This window comes from Anabrus simplex, chromosome 9 (genome assembly GCF_040414725.1).
Source record: "Anabrus simplex isolate iqAnaSimp1 chromosome 9, ASM4041472v1, whole genome shotgun sequence".
NCBI lineage: Eukaryota > Metazoa > Arthropoda > Insecta > Orthoptera > Tettigoniidae > Anabrus > Anabrus simplex.
In genome coordinates, this window is record NC_090273.1 from 5118491 (window position 1) to 5138654 (window position 20164).

General features: G+C 39.5%; 1 protein-coding gene across 2 annotated transcripts in view; it reads right to left on the bottom strand.

The window, feature by feature from the left end:
* Positions 1 to 20164, bottom strand: part of LOC136880960 (ATPase family gene 2 protein homolog A) — a 112475-nt gene that overhangs the window by 44218 nt on the left and 48093 nt on the right. For both annotated transcript variants that reach the window (XM_067153511.2, XM_067153512.2), the window contains exon 6: positions 7998 to 8170. In XM_067153511.2, coding sequence (XP_067009612.2) covers positions 7998 to 8170 — 173 coding nt within the window. The remainder of the gene's footprint in view (positions 1 to 7997; positions 8171 to 20164) is intronic.

The following is a 20164-nucleotide window of genomic DNA, read 5'->3' on the forward strand; positions in this document are numbered from 1 at the left end:
CAATGAGTAATATAATGTATTGAGTAGGTGGTTGTTATTAAAAGGATTTTATAATTTTAATCAGCTAGCAAGTCGGCTGTTTCCTGCATAGAGTCGGGAAATTCTTTTTGTTCACCTCACTAATAATGGACACAGAAAATCTTATCAGTTTAGTTCAAAAATGTCATTTCTTCTATGACAAAACCCATAAATATTATTGCAACAACAACGTAAGAGAGAATGCCTGGAAGGAAATAAGCAAGGGAATGAAAAATCAAACAGGTTAGAATATTTAATTTTGTGGTAGATTAGGTCTATATGGTATTTAGTTTATTTTGCAATTATTGTTGACTTTATTTCAGAATCATATTATCATGTTGGAGTCCATATACAGTACGGTATGTCAGTACAATAATTGGCATTGGTTGGAATGTACGATCTTGAAGGGTTTGTTATAATTGAGGCGTATAGTTTCAAACAGACCAAGTCCATCTTTTGTACGTTCTGATGTTTTGAGTTCCATGGATTCCTCTTTACAAGAAGAATACAACAAGAATGAAAGTGGGTTTCAAGTCCGACCAGATCACCTTTAAAATTACAGCAAAGAATGACGTTTCATGTCAAAGTCGGCCAAGTCCCTGTTAACCTGCATGAGCCAATAACCCTGCGTTATCCAGTCACGTGGTGTCTGCTTTTATAAATAATAAATATATATAATTAACTGGTCGTTTTTAATAGTATTCATATTTGCTGTGCAATAAAAAGGAGGAAATAAATAAAACACCATTCCAGAAAGCGGCAACGTGATCTTTCCACCTGGAAGTGCACAAGGGAAAAACAGCAGATGAGTACTATCAACAACGTGTTGTTAGTGGTGATTCAATCAAGGCTCGGTGATGAGTTTCGAAGGCATGATGGTATTGAATAGGTAAAATATGAAGAATATACATTGAAGTAACTATATGAATCCACATATTTGCAAAATATACACTATTTAAATGTTAATTAGCCTCTACATTGGTTATAATGTTGGGTTATTTTACACAAACATAATGTTTAAAATAATAATCTTTAAAGATTTTTCACTAAATCTTACATCATTTTAAATCATATTTCTTCCAAGAGAGATCAAGTAAACACCAGATTTGTGAAGGATGAAGGTGGCATAATTTTAACAAAGCCAGAAGAAATAAGAAATAGATGGAGAGAATATTTTCAGAAGCTGCTGAACATAAGAACGGATGACAGTCATTCAATGGACGACCAGGAAAGGCAATTAGTTGACGAAGAAATGGATAAAGAAATTACAATGAATGAAATTGAAATGGCAGTAAGAAAGATGAAGAATGGAAAAACTGCTGGAATAGATGAAATTTCAGTGGAGATGATAAAGGCAGCTGGAGCTGTAGGCCTGCAGTGGACATATCGGGTTCTCAGGAAGGTCTGGGAGAATAAGGAGGTCCCTGAGGATTGGCAAAAAGGAATAATCATCCCAATTTTCAAGAAAGGTGATAAGAAAGTTTTGAAGAACTACAGGGGAATTACTCTAATATCCCATGTTGCTAAGATAATGGAAAGGATACTGGAAAGTAGAATAAGGTTGAGGGTTGAGAAGCAGATACAGGAAAATCAGTTAGGTTTCAAGAGTGGAAGGTCAACAATAGAACCCATTTTCATTATGAGACAACTAATGGAAAAGCATTGGGAGTACGGGAATGATATGGTGATGACATTCATTGATATTGAAAAGGCATATGACAGTGTCCCTAGGACGAAAGTTTGGGACAGTCTGGTGCAAAAAGGAATTGGACAGGGATTAATAAAAGTGATCATGGCATTGTATAAGGAATGTTGTAGTTGCATGCAAACACAAGTTGGCAGGACAAGTTGGTTCAAAATAACTAGTGGGCTGAGACAGGGAAGTGTTCTATCACCAATCCTGTTTACAATAGTAATGGATGACATCATGAGAACAGCAGAAGCAGCATATGGAGGAAGAGAAATGAACATGATGTTATTTGCAGATGATATTGTGATTTGGGGAGAAGACGACAGGAAGGTTCAAGAACAGTTGAATGTGGTGAATGGGAAGATTGAAGAATGTGGATTGAAAATAAGTGTAGAAAAGAGTAAAACTCTTGTTATGACTAGACGAGAGAAAGAAGGGAAAGGTCAGATTAGACTTGCAGACAAGTCCCTGGAAGTAGTGGAAACGTTTAAATACCTGGGGAGTGAATTAATGGAGAATGCTCGACTGGATGCTGAGATTAGTAAAAGGATTCAAGCTGGAAGTTGTTTCTATCATAGTGTAAGAAATATGTTATGGGACAAAGATGTGCCAATGGAAGCAAAGGATACTATGTACAAGATGTATTACGTACCCATAACAACTTATGGAGCAGAAACTTGGACAATGACAAAGAAGGATGAGAGTCGAATACAGGCGGCCGAAATGAAATTCTTGAGGAGTATGATACAGAAGAGTAGAAGAGACAAAATAAGGAATGAGAAAATCCGGGAAGAAATTAGAGTGGAAAAAATGAATGACAGAATAGAGAAGAGCCGACTAAGATGGTTTGGGCACATAAAGCGAATGAGCGACGAAAGAATGCCAAAAAGGTGATGGAAATGCAAATCCAAGGAAGGAGAGGCCGTGGACGACCGCAATTGAGATGGAAGGATACCATCCAACACAGCATTATAGAAAGAAACCTCGACTGGGACACAGTGTTGGAGGAGGAGTGGTGGAAAGACCGAAGAAAGTGGAGAGGAACCATATTTGCCCCTACCCGGCTACAGCTGGATAAAGGGAAATGATGATGATGATGATGATTTCTTCCAAATAAAGTCAAGATGAACACAGTTGGAAAATGGCCTAATCTAGATTTCTTTTTTCCTTACGTATTCCGCGACGTCTTTACCACAGTACCCAACCTGTAATCACAGGCTATTGAAAATGAAAGATATAAAAGACTTCTATAGTGCATATTATGCATACCCCATAAAGCTAAACAAGATGCTTTTATTCTAAGGTAAGCATGCCCAAAAGACGGCGAAGCAGAAATAATGCATATTAGGCCAAATTTTCTAATCTAAGTTTCAAACATGGTCAAGTCCAAATTTTAAATACATTTTTCAATTCATGTAATATATTTAGACTGTAAAAATTGTATGGTAATGAATTAGAAGCCTCTGTTAAGCAACATAAAGAATAAGGTGTCTGAATATATATGAATTAATATCCTAAACAAGTTTTTTGCTTCTCCTGAAAAAAAAAACAAAAACAAAAAAAAACAGCTCAACAGACTTGGCCATGTTTGAAACTATATGCCTCAATTTTATAACTGTCATTCCATATGTTTGTTGTACATGTATTCCTAACAAACAGTAATGTTGTGGACAAATACATTTTACGGTTTTTAATTAATGTTTAGGCCACCTCGATAAATGACTTCACCCGGTCTCTGCACACAACTTACTGCCTTAAAGTTTTATCAAACCATCCATTGCGTGCTTTATGTTTCCCGTGTAGAATCCCATTCGATTCTATTCCACTAGATGGAACGGTGGAGTGGAAATGTCGACTGATGGGTTCGATTCGAGAGTGTCATAGCGTGATGTGATATGGCCTTGGTAAGCCCGGAGAGGCTCCATGACAGGCGCAAACAGTCTAACACAGGGTTCAACTTGCGCAGAGACTGGAGGGTTCTAACCATGAGCTGCTTTGAGCGGACGTTTTCTATCTTAAGGGGCTCTAAAATCTGAACTGTTTAACCGGGAAATATATTTACAACAGAACACTGCAACTGATCAAGGGACCAAGAATATCACACTTCTTAGGCAAGAACTTCTTAATTGAGTTTCACTGTACTTATTGATTTGCCCTTGTACATAAAAACATGTGAAGAAAGGGAAAAAAAAGCCTGAGTGTTCAATAATTTTTTTCTATTTGCTTTACGTCGCACAGACACAGATAGGTCTTACGGCGACGATGGGATAGGAAAGGCCTAGGAATTGGAAGGAAGTGGCCGTGACCTTAATTAAGGTACAGCACCGGCATTTGCCTGGTGTGAAAATGGGAAACTATGAATAACCATCTTCAGGGCTGCCGACAGTGGGCCTCAAACCCAATATCTCCCGATTACTGGATACTGGCCGCACTTAAGCGACTGCAGCTATCGAGCTCGGTGTTCAATAAATCAAGTCTCATACAGAGATATAGGCACATGAAAACACAGAAGGACAAGGAATAGACAGGCTCTCTCGCAATTCTGCCACTTCCATTTCGTTTGAGCCTCCGATGAGCTTCATAAGCCTTTGACTGAGAGGCCATCTTTAGCCTTGATGTTAGAAGTGTAGGACAAAAAGAGAAACATGGAAGAGACAAAAGGTAAAGATAAAAGCGTGACAAACACAAAAGGAAAAATAGAACTCCACAGGTCAAGATACGTAATGGAAATACTTCCCACACTGATCTGTCACTGTGTTCCTAACTCCTTACACAAACTGTTTGGAACAAGCAGAAACATCCATTCACTCAGAGATACGATTTGTGAACTAACTTCAAAGCCAGGAAGTTGCACACTCTATTTTCAGTAAATATGGGAGACAAATATTTCTAATTTTACAACTGCAGTCAATTATTTCTTCCTTCCGTTGAGACAGATAATGGTACAAATTCTTTATTTTGTTGCTGTCATTAATAAACGTACACATAATGTTTTCATAATGATTACGCTATAAGTCTTTTAAACAGGTACTTTTAATAGGCAAGAAAGCCTCTCCCCTACCAAATTGCTCAACGCAGAAAAAGATTTTGTTAATTATGGCATAAAGAAACCAGCCTACATCTAATCCTCCAGCAATCTTAACAATGGAATGTTCATTTCTATAACATGCACAATTTATTTCAATTCCACAGTTTTATGGCTGTCAGAGTAATTTGATCCCCAGACAGCATCACACCCACTAAGGGTCCCAGGCAGGCTTCTTTCTCCACGACGACTTCAGTGGATTCCAGTAGGAACGTGTCTTGGTTGATTTTCATTGTCCGATGCCTCCTCCTGCCTGAAGCACATACTGAGTTCCAACTTGTCACTTGTCACCTTCGGTTACTTAGGAATAATTTATTTTTGTGTGTGGCTCCTTGACCAGCACAGTGGGCTTCAATTCAATTCCTGACTGGGTCGGGGACTGTCCTTAACCACCCTACAACTAATGTACACGGCAGCAGAAGCTGCTCACTCTTGGCGGAGGTCAGCAATAACCACACAAACAAGTATGCTGACAGGTCACACAGGAACTTTCTTCTCAAAATGTTATGAGTCATGATTCTTCTTATAAACAATTAGAGATGAGTCAGTGTTGACAGTAACGCTCCACACCTTTCGTCCAGGGCATTCACCAAAAGTTCCGAGTCTTGGTTGATTTTCAAATTCAAAATCAGTCTGGAAACTTCAAGAAGATGTAAGGGCTGTTAAACAAGAAATTGTGATTGTCATGCATTTCCGTCACGAGCTGCCACAACAACAAATCACCTGAAGCAAGCCAGTGTTCAGTCTGCAATGCTCAGTTCACAATTTGTGTTTGCAACTAGCTCTGTGGTCTCTTACCATGAAAAACAGATTCTAACCATCATTGTCACCGTCTGCCTGACCTACTCTTACCCTCCATGCCTGAGGCCATTATTCTCCTCCTTCAATCGACCCCAGCACCAAATTTGGTTTATATGTGCAGCTTTGTTTATGGATATTACTCATAACTTAGCCTCCTGCCATCGTTCCTACCAGTGATTACACAACCCAGCATTTTCAAACATTTTTCTTGCGGCAAGAGGTGTGATAGGTGATCTCAACTAATTTTGGGTCGCTGAACACGAATAAGTTTCTACATATCACGTCACGTTTTCTCGCAATAGGTATATCAAAATAAGAGATAGACCTGAATATTGCATTTAAAAAGCACTGAAAAATGTTGATAATTTTGGAAATATTTATATTTCTTTGTATTGTTATATATATTTTGAAATAGTTGAATATTGTCTTGAATTATTATTTACAATGAATAATTATTGAGTATAAAATTACAATGAAATATTTAGCATTTATTGTAATATAGGCCTAATACTGATTTACACAAAAACACATAAACAAACAACTCTGAGGCAATGAAAGCATTTTATTATGACAATTAAACATGATTTACAAGCAAACAATGTAATTTTTATTCAGTATATTTATGAATTCATAAATGTGAACAAAATTAACAGTCCTAGATGTCCGCTTGGAATGAACGCTTGGCTCCCCAGCATCTGACTGCATCAAGTTTATCTTCTCTTTTCAAACACCAAGAGTAGTCGGCCATCGTTCATCCCACCTCCCCTGGTATCTTCTTTCTGCCTCCTTGATGTCCTGATGGAACCTCTCTCCCATCTCTTCAGCCCCAAGATTTTCCAGAAATTGATCGAGATGAGAATGAAGGAAGTGCAGTTTCAGATTCATTCTATGCAACTCTTTCATATCACCCAACATCGTTTTCACTATTGTTTCGTATTGTTCATCCTTTACATTTCCTAGGAACTTCTCTTATTGAATTCCATGTATCAAGTTCCACGGCATACATCGTCTGTTCAAAGTTTCTCTCTTTCAGAAGCTTTCTAATTTGTGGTGCATTAAAATGCCTTCCTTGAATTTTACATCAGATAAATGTGGAAATTTGCTTGCAATGTTCTTGACACAGGGCTACTTCTGTCCAAGGCCTTAACGAACTGCTTCATGATTCCCAGTTTGATGTGTAGCGGTGGCAAAATAATTTTTTGTGGGTCAACTAATGAACCATTTGTAACATTTGTAACATTTTTCACACCAAGTATCAAAACTTGTCTCTTGGGCCAGGAAGGTGTAGACCAGTGTTTGTCCCTAGCTCTGCTGTCCCATTCACATAAATAACAAGGGAATTTAGTGTAGCCTGCTTGTTGTCCTAGTACACCTTCAAGTCACTACACTCATCCAACCTGTGCTCATGATACTTGATTTTATCTAAAACGGTTTGCATTGTGATATATTGTAATTTTCTTTTAGTGAAACCGAATGTGCCACAGGAATCGAAGCTAGAATGTTTCCGTTATGAAGTAGTACAGCCTTTAAGCTCCTCTTAGAGGAATCCACAAACAGCAGATTCGCTGTTATCACAAAGCAGCACTGTGCCGCAATGACACATTTTCAGACAGTAAATGGCAAATAACACGAAAACTAGATGTGATACAATAGAACCAATGACATTTCTGAAATCAGGAGACCTTATCTAGTTAAAATCACGTATCAGATGCTTTGCCGCAAAAATCATGCTGGGTAGTGTTATTCTTGTTACCTTCATGTTGCTAAATTTCAACTTATGAATCCACAAAGACTTTCACTCCTGTACAGCAAAGTCACTCTGTAAAGATAGGAACTGACAAGCTCACTGCATTAGCTTTGCTGTACCTGGATTCTAGTTGTCCAATGACCCACCTGTTCTGGTTCTGTATTCCTGACTTCACACTCAGTTCCTCCCTACTGACATCATTTTAGTCCTGCTACTGCCAATTTTCACATCATACTCACTGAATATCTTTTCAGTCTCCCAGATATAAGATTGCAACCTGCCATTACGACAGAGTTGTTGATTTTATTTTTTATTTTTTACAATTTGCTTTACGTTGCACTGACAGAGACAGGTTTTATGGTGACGATAGGATAGGAAAGGGCTAGCAGTGGAAAAGAAGGGGCCATTACATTAATTACGATACAACCCCAGCATTTGCCTGGTTTAAAAATGGGAAACCACAGAAAACCATCTTCAGGGCTCCCGACAGTGGGGTTCGAATCTACGATCTCCCGAATGCAAGCTTCAGCTGTGCGACCCCAACCCCACGAGCAGCTCGGACGGTCAGAGTCCATGCCTCCCTACTGAGGAAATTGAACTCCTGGATGACGGCAGTAAGCACGTCAAGACAGAGTAGAGCAAAGCGTATTACTTACGTTGGGTATCTGCACCAGCACTTCCCTCATAGCACTGGGTTTCACCTGGGTGAGTGCCCACCTCATATCTGCTAGAGAGATGTTCTGTGACCTCTCGGCAGCATGCATTCCTGCATGGGAGCACAGGGATGCCAAGTCAGCACCAACAAAACCGTGAGCTGCCATCGCCACATCTTTAAAAGAAACAGAAAACATGTATCCGCAATGGGCAAGTGTTGGCAGGTCGACAGACTTTTCCAGCCGAAAGAGAAACAGAATTTAAAAAATATTTACACCTTTCATGATTTGATTTATTTTTCAATGCATTTTGAGAATATTAAAACTCTTTCGTTTACTGTCAAAACCACACAGTAGAACGATCTATTCATATTATTAAACCAACAAATTATTGCTACCTCAAAAAGTTGAATGATTCAGTTACTTTGAAACAAGCAATCAGATTTCATTTTCTTCTTTTAATGATTATTATTTGCTGGCATCTCCATTCTTCGCTAAGTCTTCTCATTTCTCAATTTTATTTGGAGATTCAGTTAGTTGTTGTGAATCTGAGCAAGGGTGTGGTCAATGAAGTTCAGTATAAAAAACTATCAATTACCTGTCGGAAATTTGTGTGTTTCTTCCAGTTTTCTGCACCTGTTCAACTGAGTATAACGAGCGATAGTGAAGGACCAGAGGAATGAAAAGACTCAGCGCAAATAGTCATTCATGGTATAATTTAAAAAGTTATGTTCATGTTTGTGGGTTACTGTAGTCACGTCCTAGTTCGTGAACCATGGGCAACGGCTGAGTGGCCTAGTAAGTGGTCCTGAGAGTTGGGATATCAGTTGCTATGGAATGAGAGTGGGCATCTCGGACATATTCTGAGTCATGGCCCTGCTTGTGGTCAGGCGGCTAGGACTATACAATTCACCGGTGGTCCATAACCCGTTAGAGGAGAGATCCTCACTTGAACTATGTGCAAGTAGGGTAGCATCCTGCTTCATGAATTTATCGAGCTCAGAACATTTTAAGCAAGCCTCGGATCTATGGGACAACTCCCATTTGACAGGCGAGGGACTCCTTGGAAACAACTTGGCGAACGAACTGGAATTCGATGGGGAGCTATCAATATTAATGGGGCTTATGGAAGAAAGAAAGTAGAACTGGCTGAGTCAGCAAAGAGGATGCATTTGGATTGACTAGGAGTAAGTGATGTTCGGGTAAGGGGAGATAACGAGGAAGATATAGAAGATTATAAAGTGTACTTAACGGCTGTTAGAAAGGGAAGGGCAGAGTCTGGGGTAGGACTATTTATCAGGAATACCATTGCATGCAACATAGTTTCTGTTAGGCATGTAAATGAGCGAATGATGTGGATAGATTTGTCAGTTGGAGGAATTAGGACTAGAATTGTGTCCGTGTATTCACCATGTGAGGGTGCAGATGAGGATGAAGTTGACAAGTTTTATGAAGCATTGAGTGACATCGTGGTCAGGGTCAACAGCAAGGATAGAATAGTGCTAATGGGCGATTTCAATGCGAGAGTTGGGAATAGTATTGAAGGATACGAAAGGGTGATTGGTAAATGTGGGGAAGATATGGAAGCTAATGGGAATGGGAAGCGTTTGCTGGACTTCTGTGCTAGTATGGGTTTAGCTGTTACGAATACATTCTTCAAGCATAAGGCTATTCACCGCTACACATGGGAGGCTAGGGGTACCAGATCCATAATAGACTATATCTTAACAGACTTCGAATTCAGGAAATCTGTTAGGAATGTACGAGTTTTCCGTGAATTTTTCGATGATACAGGCCACTATCTGATCTGTAGTGAACTAAATATCTCTAGGCCTAAGATAGAGAAAGTGAAATCTGTCTGCAAACGAATAAGGGTAGAAAATCTCCAGGACGAGGAAATTAGACAGAAGTACATGGATATGATTAATGAGAAATTTCAAACAGTAGACAGTAAGCAGGTTCAGGATATCGAAAGTGAATGGGTGGCATACAGGGATGCTGTAGTAGAAACAGCAAGGGAATGCCTAGGAACAACTGTGTGTAAATTGGGAAAAGGCGAACATCTTGGTGGAATGATGAAGTGAGAGAAGCTTGTAAACGTAAAAAGAAGGCTTATCAGAAATGGCTCGAAACAAGGGCTGAGGCAGACAGGGATGAAAGAAACAGAGCGAAACAAATAGTTGTTGAATCCAAAAAGAAGTCATGGGAAGATTTTAGTAACAACCTGGAAAGGCTAGGTCAAGCAGCAGGGAAACCTTTCTGGACAGTAATAAAGAATCTTAGGAAGGGAGGGAAAAAGGAAATGAACAGTGTTTTGAGTAATTCAGATGAACTCGTAATAGATCCCAGGGAATCTCTGGAGGGGTGGAGGGAATATTTTGAACATCTTCTCAATGTAAAAGGAAATCATTCTGGTAGTGCTGCGAACAGCCAAGCTCATGGGGAGGAGGAAAATGATGGTGAAATTATGCTTGTGGAAGTGGAAAGGATGGTAAATAAACTCCATTGTCATAAAGCAGCAGGAATAGATGAAATTAGACCTGAAATGGTGAAGTATAGTGGGAAGGCAGGGATGAAATGGCTTCATAGAGTAGTAAAATTAGCATGGAGTGTTGGTAAGGTACCTTCAGATTGGACAAAAGCAGTAATTGCACCTATCTATAAACAAGGGAACAGGAAGGATTGCAACAACTATCAAGGTATCTCAATGATTAGTATACCAGGCAAAGTATTCACTGGCATCTTGGAAGGGAGGGTGCGATCAGTCGTTGAGAGGAAGTTGGATGAAAACCAGTGTGGTTTCAGACCACAGAGAGGCTGTCAGGATCAGATTTTCAGTATGCGCCAGGTAATTGAAAAATGCTACGAGAGGAATAGGCAGTTGTGTTTATGTTTCGTAGATCTAGAGAAAGCATATGAGGGGGTACCGATGGAAAAGATGTTCGCCATACTGGGGGACTATGGAATTAAAGGTAGATTATTAAAATCAATCAAAGGCATTTATGTTGACAATTGGGCTTCAGTGAGAATTGATGGTAGAATGAGTTCTTGGTTCAGGGTACTTACAGGGGTTAGACAAGGCTGTAATCTTTCACCTTTGCTGTTCGTAGTTTACTTGGATCATCTGCTGAAAGGTATAAAATGGCAGGGAGGGATTCAGTTAGGTGGAAATGTAATAAGCAGTCTGGCCTATACTCTTAATGGCAGATTGTACCAAAAGCCTGCAGTCTAATATCTTGGAACTTGAAAATAGGTGCAATGAGTATGGTATGAAAATTAGCCTCTTGAAGACTAAAGTGATGTCAGTAGGTAAGAAATTCAACAGAATTGAATGCCAGATTGGTGATACAAAGCTAGAACAGGTCGATACTTTCAAGTATTTAGGTTGTGTGTTCTCCCAGGATGGTAATATAGTAAGTGAGATTGAATCAAGATGTCGTAAAGCTAATGCAGTGAACTCGCAGTTGCGATCAACAGCATTCTGTAAAAAGGAAGTCAGCTCCCAGATGGAACTATCTTTACATCGGACTGTTTTCAGACCAATTTTGCTTTACGGGAGCGAAAGCTGGGTGGACTCAGGATATCTTATTCATAAGTTAGAAGTAACAGACATGAAAGTAGCAAGAATGATTGCTGGTACAAACAGGTGGGAACAATGGCAGGATGGTACTCGGAATGAGGAGATAAAGGCTAATTTAGGAATGAACTCGATGGATGAAGCTGTACGCATAAACCGGCTTTGGTGGTGGGGTCATGTGAGGCGAATGGAGGAGGATAGGTTACCTGGGAGGATAATGGACTCTGCTATGGAGGGTAAGAGAAGTAGAGGTAGACCAAGACGATGATAGTTAGACTCGGTTTCTAACGGTTTAAAGATAAGAGGTATAGAACTAAATGAGGCCACAACACTAGTTGCAAATCGAGGATTGTGGCGATGTTTAGCAAATTCACAGACGCTTGCAGACTTAATGCTGAAAGGCATAGCAGTCTATAATGATAATGTATGTATGTTAACATTGATGGTTTCGCGGCCCGTACTTGTAGACATGCCGTGTCAAGAAAACAGAGAACTTTGCTCTCGACTGTTCACGAGGAAGACTTCTACAATAATGAAGGTTTGTCACCAGATGGCTCACTGCGGAAGCTGATGGCACCATCACAATTGGCCTGGGACGGGGGGTATAACTGGTGTACACACATAACGTTGACACAAGCCTGGAATGAAACATCTGGTGATGAGGAACGTGCGAATATGGAGAAAACACCAAAACGAAATAATGATAGTGAAAGGACAGGGAAAAGAATTACCTATGTAAATCCTTAATGGCTGGCAACCACGCATTACTTAATTGATAGCCAGTGTCCCTGTTGAAATTGTTAGAATTTCTACATATTTTCACAGCTTCCTGTATAATCCTGGACCTGTAGTGTCTAGTGTGGGTAAGAGCTCCAGCATCTTGGAACACGACATCATGACCCGACGATAGGGCCTGCTCGGCTATTGCTGACTTGTCTGGCTGGTTGAGACGGATATTTCTTTGGTGTTCCTTGATGAGAATCCCAATGGGCCGCCATGTTTGGCCAATGCATACCTTGCTGCAAGTAAAGGGAATTTTGTACACCCCAGGGTGTAATAGTGGGGACAATTTGTCCTTGCTTTTACCTAAACTGTGAGCAGTTTTGGTGACGGTGCCAAACACGGTTTTAATATTGTCTTTGCAGAGGACCTTGGCAATTTGCTCTGTGGTCTTATGGATGTTAGGCAGGTAGGCAGTTCCTTCACTTCTTGTTTCTGTGAGCTTTGCTTAGTTGTCCCTCTGGGATGCAGGGCTCTATGAATCTGTACATCTTTACATGACTTTGAGTGTGTCGATCTCCTCCTGGATTTTTGATGGCTCCGGGTGGCCTGCGCAGCGACCTTCACGGTGTGCACTAGCCATGCGTCTTGGTGGGTGAGCCGTTTGCCAACTGATGAGCGCAGCTTGGCGCACTGGGGCGGGGCGCTGGCGACCAGGAGTGGGTTGGCTGGAAGATTTTGAGTGTCCAGCAATGGAACAACTATATTAGTATTATGTCCTAAGGAGCCGTTCGATTTCTTTGTTACTAGAACAACGGAAGAAGGAAGGCATCCGTCCGACCCTGTCTCCATAGTGAAATTAATTGAAGGAAGTTGGTGATTTAAGTGGTTTAAAATTATATGAAGTTTCTCAGCACCTTCTGTCCATACCATAAATGTGTCAACATACCTCCACCAAATCATAGTTTGATGGGCACCAAAACAATTCCCTCCTTCTCAAAATGCTACATAAAGAAATTAGCCTCTACCGCAGAGAGTGGACTTCCGTCTGTTCATAAAATTAAAAAGTCATTAGCTAAATTTAATGAAAGCTAAGAGCCTGCATTATAAAAAGGAACTAATGAGCAACACAGTCCCATTCCTTGGCTTAAAGAAGAAGATCAAAACTGCAAGTGTTTTCATTGAAAACCTGTCCAATATTCAAGAGACTCCAAAGTCACCAGGCATTGGTTGCTGAAGAAAGCAAAGACGATACGAGTGTAAGAATCACAATTGTGTCGATGTGAGGTTGCTTTTAAATGAAGGCTTTTCCATTGCAAAAACCTGGTGACATTATATCCAACATATGGTGGTCATTTTGTAAGTTATACCAACAATGTTACATCTTGTAAACATATGGGAAGATACAGTCTACTCAATGTCACCAACAGACAGTGTCTGTGTGTATTGGTGGCTAATTAGCAACATTATGCAGTAGGTCTAGTTGCAATGCGACCACAAGTCTTTTAAAATTGGGAATGTGTTGTGAGATATTGGTGAATCACTGTTGGCAATGCCCGCACTCTCCCTCAAGAGTTCAGCACTGGTATATGGTACATTTTTGGGATCGCCTAGACCTGCTGTTTCTATTTTCCAAAAATTCCTCTTACAGTTATTATAGCATACCTTTTCTTTAATAACTACAGACAGCATCCTACACTGGGCTGGAGCAAGAAAACGGGACCTTCAAGACTGGTGACACTGGCATTCAGGAAAAGAGACGTGGCCACTTGGGAAGTGAAGGGAAACTGGTTACTGCGAAACACAAAATGAATCAAACATCAATATCTTAGGAGTTTACTGGCATTGGGCATTTCCAATCAGGAGACCACACAACTGAATATGCAGGACAGCCGGGTGAGGCGCTGGTCTTCTGACCCCAACTTGGCAGGCTCGATCCTGGCTCAGTCCAGTGGTATTTGGAGGTGCTCAAATACGTCAGCCTTGTGTTGGTAGATTTAATGGCACATAAAAAACTCCTGCGGGACTAAATTCCGACACCTCGGCGTCTCCAAAAACCGTAAAAAAGTAGTTAGTGGGACGTAAAGCCAATAACATTATCATTAATACGCAGGACATGACGAAAACAGAGAGCACGGTGTTAGTTTTGACAGCAAGAACTGTTCTAGGTTAGTTTACATGTGTTTGGAGTTCTGGACTTGACATCACGCACGGAATGGCTCTGCCTACTCACAGGTAAATGCACCAACAAGGCCTTTACAACAATGAACCTGACAAAAAGTCAAGACATTCTGGTCGTCCATCAACACCATGTCAGGAACTCCTCAGAGAACGAGATCACCAACATATTGAGAATTTCTCAGTACATAAAAAGATAAATGCCAACGGACATCATTTAATTAACGAATGTGGAATGGCCAACCTCAAACTAATGTCCACACGCTTTAAGAAACCACCAAAGAAAATGACTATCAGGTTCATTGTATTCACTTAAGTGAATACGAGATCAATTGGTAGAAAGTTCTCTCCAGAAATCATGAATGTAAGAGGATGCTAGGGTTACACAGATTCTGACTACCATCTCTCACAAATCAAAATTCTCTTACGACCCAATTATATATATATATTTCAAAAAAAAAAAAAAAAAAAAAAAACCCACCACCTATCAAAAACCTTTAAGCCATATATAAAATTTCAATTCTATTAAAAGAATTTTCTGAAAGGTCCTACTAGTCAATACTTGTCAAAAATAGTTAAAATATCAGTACACGTTTCAACCCATTTTGGGTCATCTTCAGCTATTACACTCAAGAAAGTAATATAGCTAAACACTTGTAAAAAAAAAGAAGGTGAAATGTCAAAACTAAATAGATGATAAAATCACACTCCACTTTAAGTGGCATTCAGAAGTTCACTTGATGAGCTTGGCTTCAAGAATGTTCAAGTAATAAGGTTTTGTACAGGTGCAGATTTGTAGTGAAAGCCTCACATTAGGATGTGATTATCGAACGATGAGCACCAATATTAGATAGCTTGCATATTCAAGCTTGTTTTTTTCCTTGGAGTAGTCAGTTGTGTCCTTTGCCAAACTGAAGCGAAAGTGTGTTAAGCTATTAGCTGTTTTCAGTCAGCTGAGGGCTTATCTTGAGTCCAACTGAATAAGCCATCTTAATTTAAACATGGGACCGCATGTAGACGAAGATGCCAAAACCTATGTAAAAGTTTAAGGCTATTTCCCACATTGACCTAAGCATTAGAAAATTTAATTTACATTTCTAACTCATATATGAGGAATGTTTCAAGAGTTTGTCGCATTCTGTACATGAGCTTTCTGTTTGCTTCAGATTAACTCAACATTTAACAAGTAAAAAGTAAATTTATTCTTAACATTTAGTAGGCAATATTCCATAAACCAACTGACTTGCTTTTGAACAACTTTTTCTGATTTTGTTTTGGCCGAATACTCGAACCCTCGTCCAGTACTCCTCCTCTCTTCTGTCCACGGTCCCTGGATATCGGATCAAACTCTTGGGGGTCTTGAGCCTCAACTTGTAAACATCCCTGTTGCTGATTTTCATTCCTCGTATTCCCATTTCTTCCAGGTCCTTCTTCACTTCCTGATGTTAGCACACCATAGTTTCCTCTATATTACGAGGGCAGATCAACAAAGACTGATTTTTTCCTGTAGCTTCCGTGATAGTTTCCTATCATCAACAATGTCCCACTCCAGTCGCCCGGGTGTGGTTAACAAGCCTCCTCCACTGCTTTACGTACTTCCACTTTTCCTGCTCCATTACTTCCACCACATCCAATCCAGCTTCTCTAATCTGATCCATCCACCTTCTTCTCCGTCTTCCAACTGGTCTCTTTCCCTTAACTTCCCTTTCCAATTCCCTTCTTGCTACCCGTTCCTCTGATTTTAATATTTTGAATTCTATCTCATCTTGTCTTTTTAACCGATGTTCTTAAAAATTTAATTTCTACTGCTTGGATCTTACTATCTTGTCTCTTATTAGTTACCAGCGTTTCTAGTCCGTATGTTACAATTGGTATGAATACTGTTTATATAATGTTAATTTCATTCTCTTGGGTACTTTGTCATCCCATAAAAGCTCTCTGATTTGATGATAAAATGTTGTACCTTTACTTAGTCTGTTATTAATTTCAGGATTGATTTCATTACTTCCATTAATAATGCTACCAAGATATGTGAACTGTTCCACATTCTCTAACCCTTCTCCGTCTATGTTCACTTGGCTTCTCTTTTTCTCTTTTCCACAGTGCATTACCATTCCAAACTCCTTCAGATTTTCATTCCAAATGTCCAGTCTCCTTTGTACTTCCTTTTCTCCCTTTCCCCAAATCACCACATCATCTGCAAATACCAAAGCATTCACTTTGTCACCACTGATACTCTGTTTTACACGTTTTATGATTTCATCCATCAATATAATAAACAATAATGGCGACAGTGCACTTCCTTGCTTGAGACCTTTTTTGTATAAAATGTTTCAGTCACTACTCCCCATTTGTACACTGCTTTTACTCTTATGATACAACATTTTTATCTTGTTAATTAATGATTTTGGTAGATTCCTTTCCAGTAGGCATTCCCATACATGTTTTCTCTTAACTGTATCATAAGCTTTTTCCAAATCCAAAAATACAAATATGATTTCCTTGTTCCTTTCCAGATGTTTTTCAATTATCGTTCGCACTGTAAATGTCAAGTCTATTGTTGATCTATTTGGTCTAAAGCCATATTGTGTTTCCTCTAACTGTGTATCTATCATATCGCTCAGTCTTTTGTCTATGACTTTCTCCATTATTTTTAGCCCATGTGATAATAGGGTTGTACCTCTAGAATTTTCACATTTCTTCTTATTTCCTTTTTTGAACAATGGTACAATGCTTCCTTGAGGCCAATCTTCAGGTATCCTTTCATCCCTCCATATGGCATTGAGGGCTCTGTATAGCCACTGTAGTCCAATGCTTCCTGCTGCCTTAATCATATCAGCATTAAATTCGTCTCTTCCACTTGCTTTACTTTTGGTCATTGCTTTCACTGCCCTTTCACGTTCGAACCATGTTATTGGGTTCTCTTTTTCTCCGTTGATTATTTCCATTTTCTTATCTCCTTCTTCCTCCAAGCAGTCATCCTAATTATAAAGTTTTTCAAAATACTTTGCCATCACCTTCTGAAGACACTTTTTGTCATGTAATCTCTCTAATGCCTTGATTTTTTTTTTTTTGATTTTATGACTGTACAATTAGCTTCTGATTTCCTCGAATATCTTGCTCAATTTTGTTGGTAAACTCTCCCCAACATTTCTCCTTTTCTTTCTTGAAACTCCTCTTTACTTGTAGTTTCAATCTTTTGTATTCCACACGTAACCTTTCTACCTTATTCTCATCCCTCTGATACATTTTTTGCTTTTCCTCATCCATTTCTTTCTTCACCTTGTTCCTTTCCCTTTACCTTTGCTTTTGTTTTCCCGCATACCTCAACTGCTGCTTCCACAAATGTCTGTCTTAAATTGTGCCACTCTTCTTGTCCACTTCATATTTCTGTGTTAGCAACTTCCTTTTTATACAATCTTGGAATGCCATTCTTTTATCCTCCTCCTCCAATTCCCAAATCCTGATCTTTGGTTTCTTCTTCACTACAATTTTAGGGATTTTTACTTGTTTTAATTCTACAATTAGTAATCTATGATCACCTTCCATACTTTCACTGAGGATTATCTTCGTATTCATGACGTATCTTCCCCATTCTCGGTCTGTTATTATAAAATCGATGAGTGTTCCATACTGCCCATCCAAACTATATCGGCTGATCTTATGGCTATTCCTCTTCATAAACCATGTGTTCTTTATCAACAGGTTATTTCTGATACACAAGTCCAACAGTTTCTCTCCATCTTCATTCCTATCGCCATAGCCATGTGGGCCCAGAACATTCTCATGCCCCATTCTATCAGTTCCCACATGAGCATTCAGATCTCCCATTATCATGATCCCATCTCCAACAATATGTGTTTCCAGTTCATTGAGGAACTCTTCTTTTTCTACCACACTACTTCCTGTCTGTGGAGCATACACCTGTATTATCTTCAGTAGTTCCTTGTTTACATGTATGTGCATTATTATAATTCTTTCATTTACATACTCAACTTCAGCTATTGGTTCCTATGTGTAACATAAATATTTGAAAAGAGCGGGTATTTATGTATAATGTCCGTTGGCGGCAACACTATCGTATCGGTAGGTTGGAAGTAATGTTCTATTTTGTAGACGCTCCGTGCATTTTGCATACCAGACAATGGAGGTGACGCTAGAGGAGCAGTACAGTGCAATCAAATTCTGTTTTCATTTAAACCATACAGCCACTGAAACTTATGAAAAGCTCAGGCATTATTATGATCCTGAAGGAAAACAAGCCAGCACAGTGTGGAAATCGCCAAAAAAGGTAAAAGTTGTTCCATCTGCAGGGAAAGTGATGGTGATCACATTTTTTGACTGTAATGGAATGATTTACCAGCATGCAGTTCCCCCTCACACTTCTGTTACTAAACATCAGTATTGGCTACACTGAGGAAGCACACTGCAAAGAAACGACCAGAGCTTTCTCGGAATGGGTGGCGACTTCATAATGACAATGCCTGGCCTCACGTCGCAAATCAAGTCTTACAGTTTCTGGCTTGATTCAACATTATCTGTGTACCGCATCCACCTCTCTGATCTTGTACCCTGTGATTTTCTTTTATTCCCATCACTAAAGGCAAAGCTTAAAGGCATTCGATTTGAGAACTCTGAAGTAAGGTGATTCTCAAGGACCTGACAAAGAATTGTCTGCAGCATGTGTTCAAGGACCGGCAGAGACGCTATAAAAAGTGCACTGAAGTAGGAGGTCCCCTTTGAAAAAGATCATGTAAACATTGAAATGGAGTAATAAACATCTATGGAAAAAAAAAAAATCGGTCTCATTTTTTGTTGATCAGCCTTTGTATAAATTAGGGGCTAATCATTTCCATTTATGATATTTTACTTCCTTGATTAATAAATCATTTTTAGAGCTTTTTGCATTACCTCTTCCATGTCATATGCAAGTTGAAGTGAGGATCCTCAGCATGCCCCAACAAGTACAATACATTAATATTGTTTTCCAGCGTAGAAATTCATCATCATAGAACCCCTCCAGTGTATTTATCATTATCGTCTGTTCAGAAATACATTCTCTCTCACCACTAAGTCCCATATCCTCTCTGGTGTCTCTCTACTGGTCTTCTTCCTTCAACTCTTCATTCTAAGCATACATGTGGTGTTCTTGTGCTATGTCCATACCATGTTAGTCTCCAAATCCTCAGCTTCTCTATTGCCGAGTCCACTTCCAGGTCCATTCTGATGCCATAATTTCTGACATAGCGCTTGTGTGTTTTTTGGATGGTAGTTCGTAGAAACTTCATTTCACAAGCTTGCAGCTTACAAACTTCTCTCTCTTAACATTTAAAATAAGAAGGGGGAATAATACTTTGTAACTGCAACTATATTTGTGAGGAATAAACGAAGCAGTGAACAAAGTATTTAGAGACGCTACAGCCTTCTGACATCAAATTTCGTACCCAATACAGGCAGCCAGTCGATCCACAGGATCTCCTGACAATTACATACGATAATACTGACTGCAAAATACTGTGGTGCTAGGCAAGAAGCAGCATGATAAGATTTCTAGGTGGGAATCCCGATTAGATGAAGAAACAGCACATTTTTCAGGACAACCAGATACTTGTGTACCTTAAGGTGAAGGGTAAGGGAGAGACAAAGGGAAGTCATCTGAAGTTAACCCTCTTGCACTCAGCGTGCTGATATATTG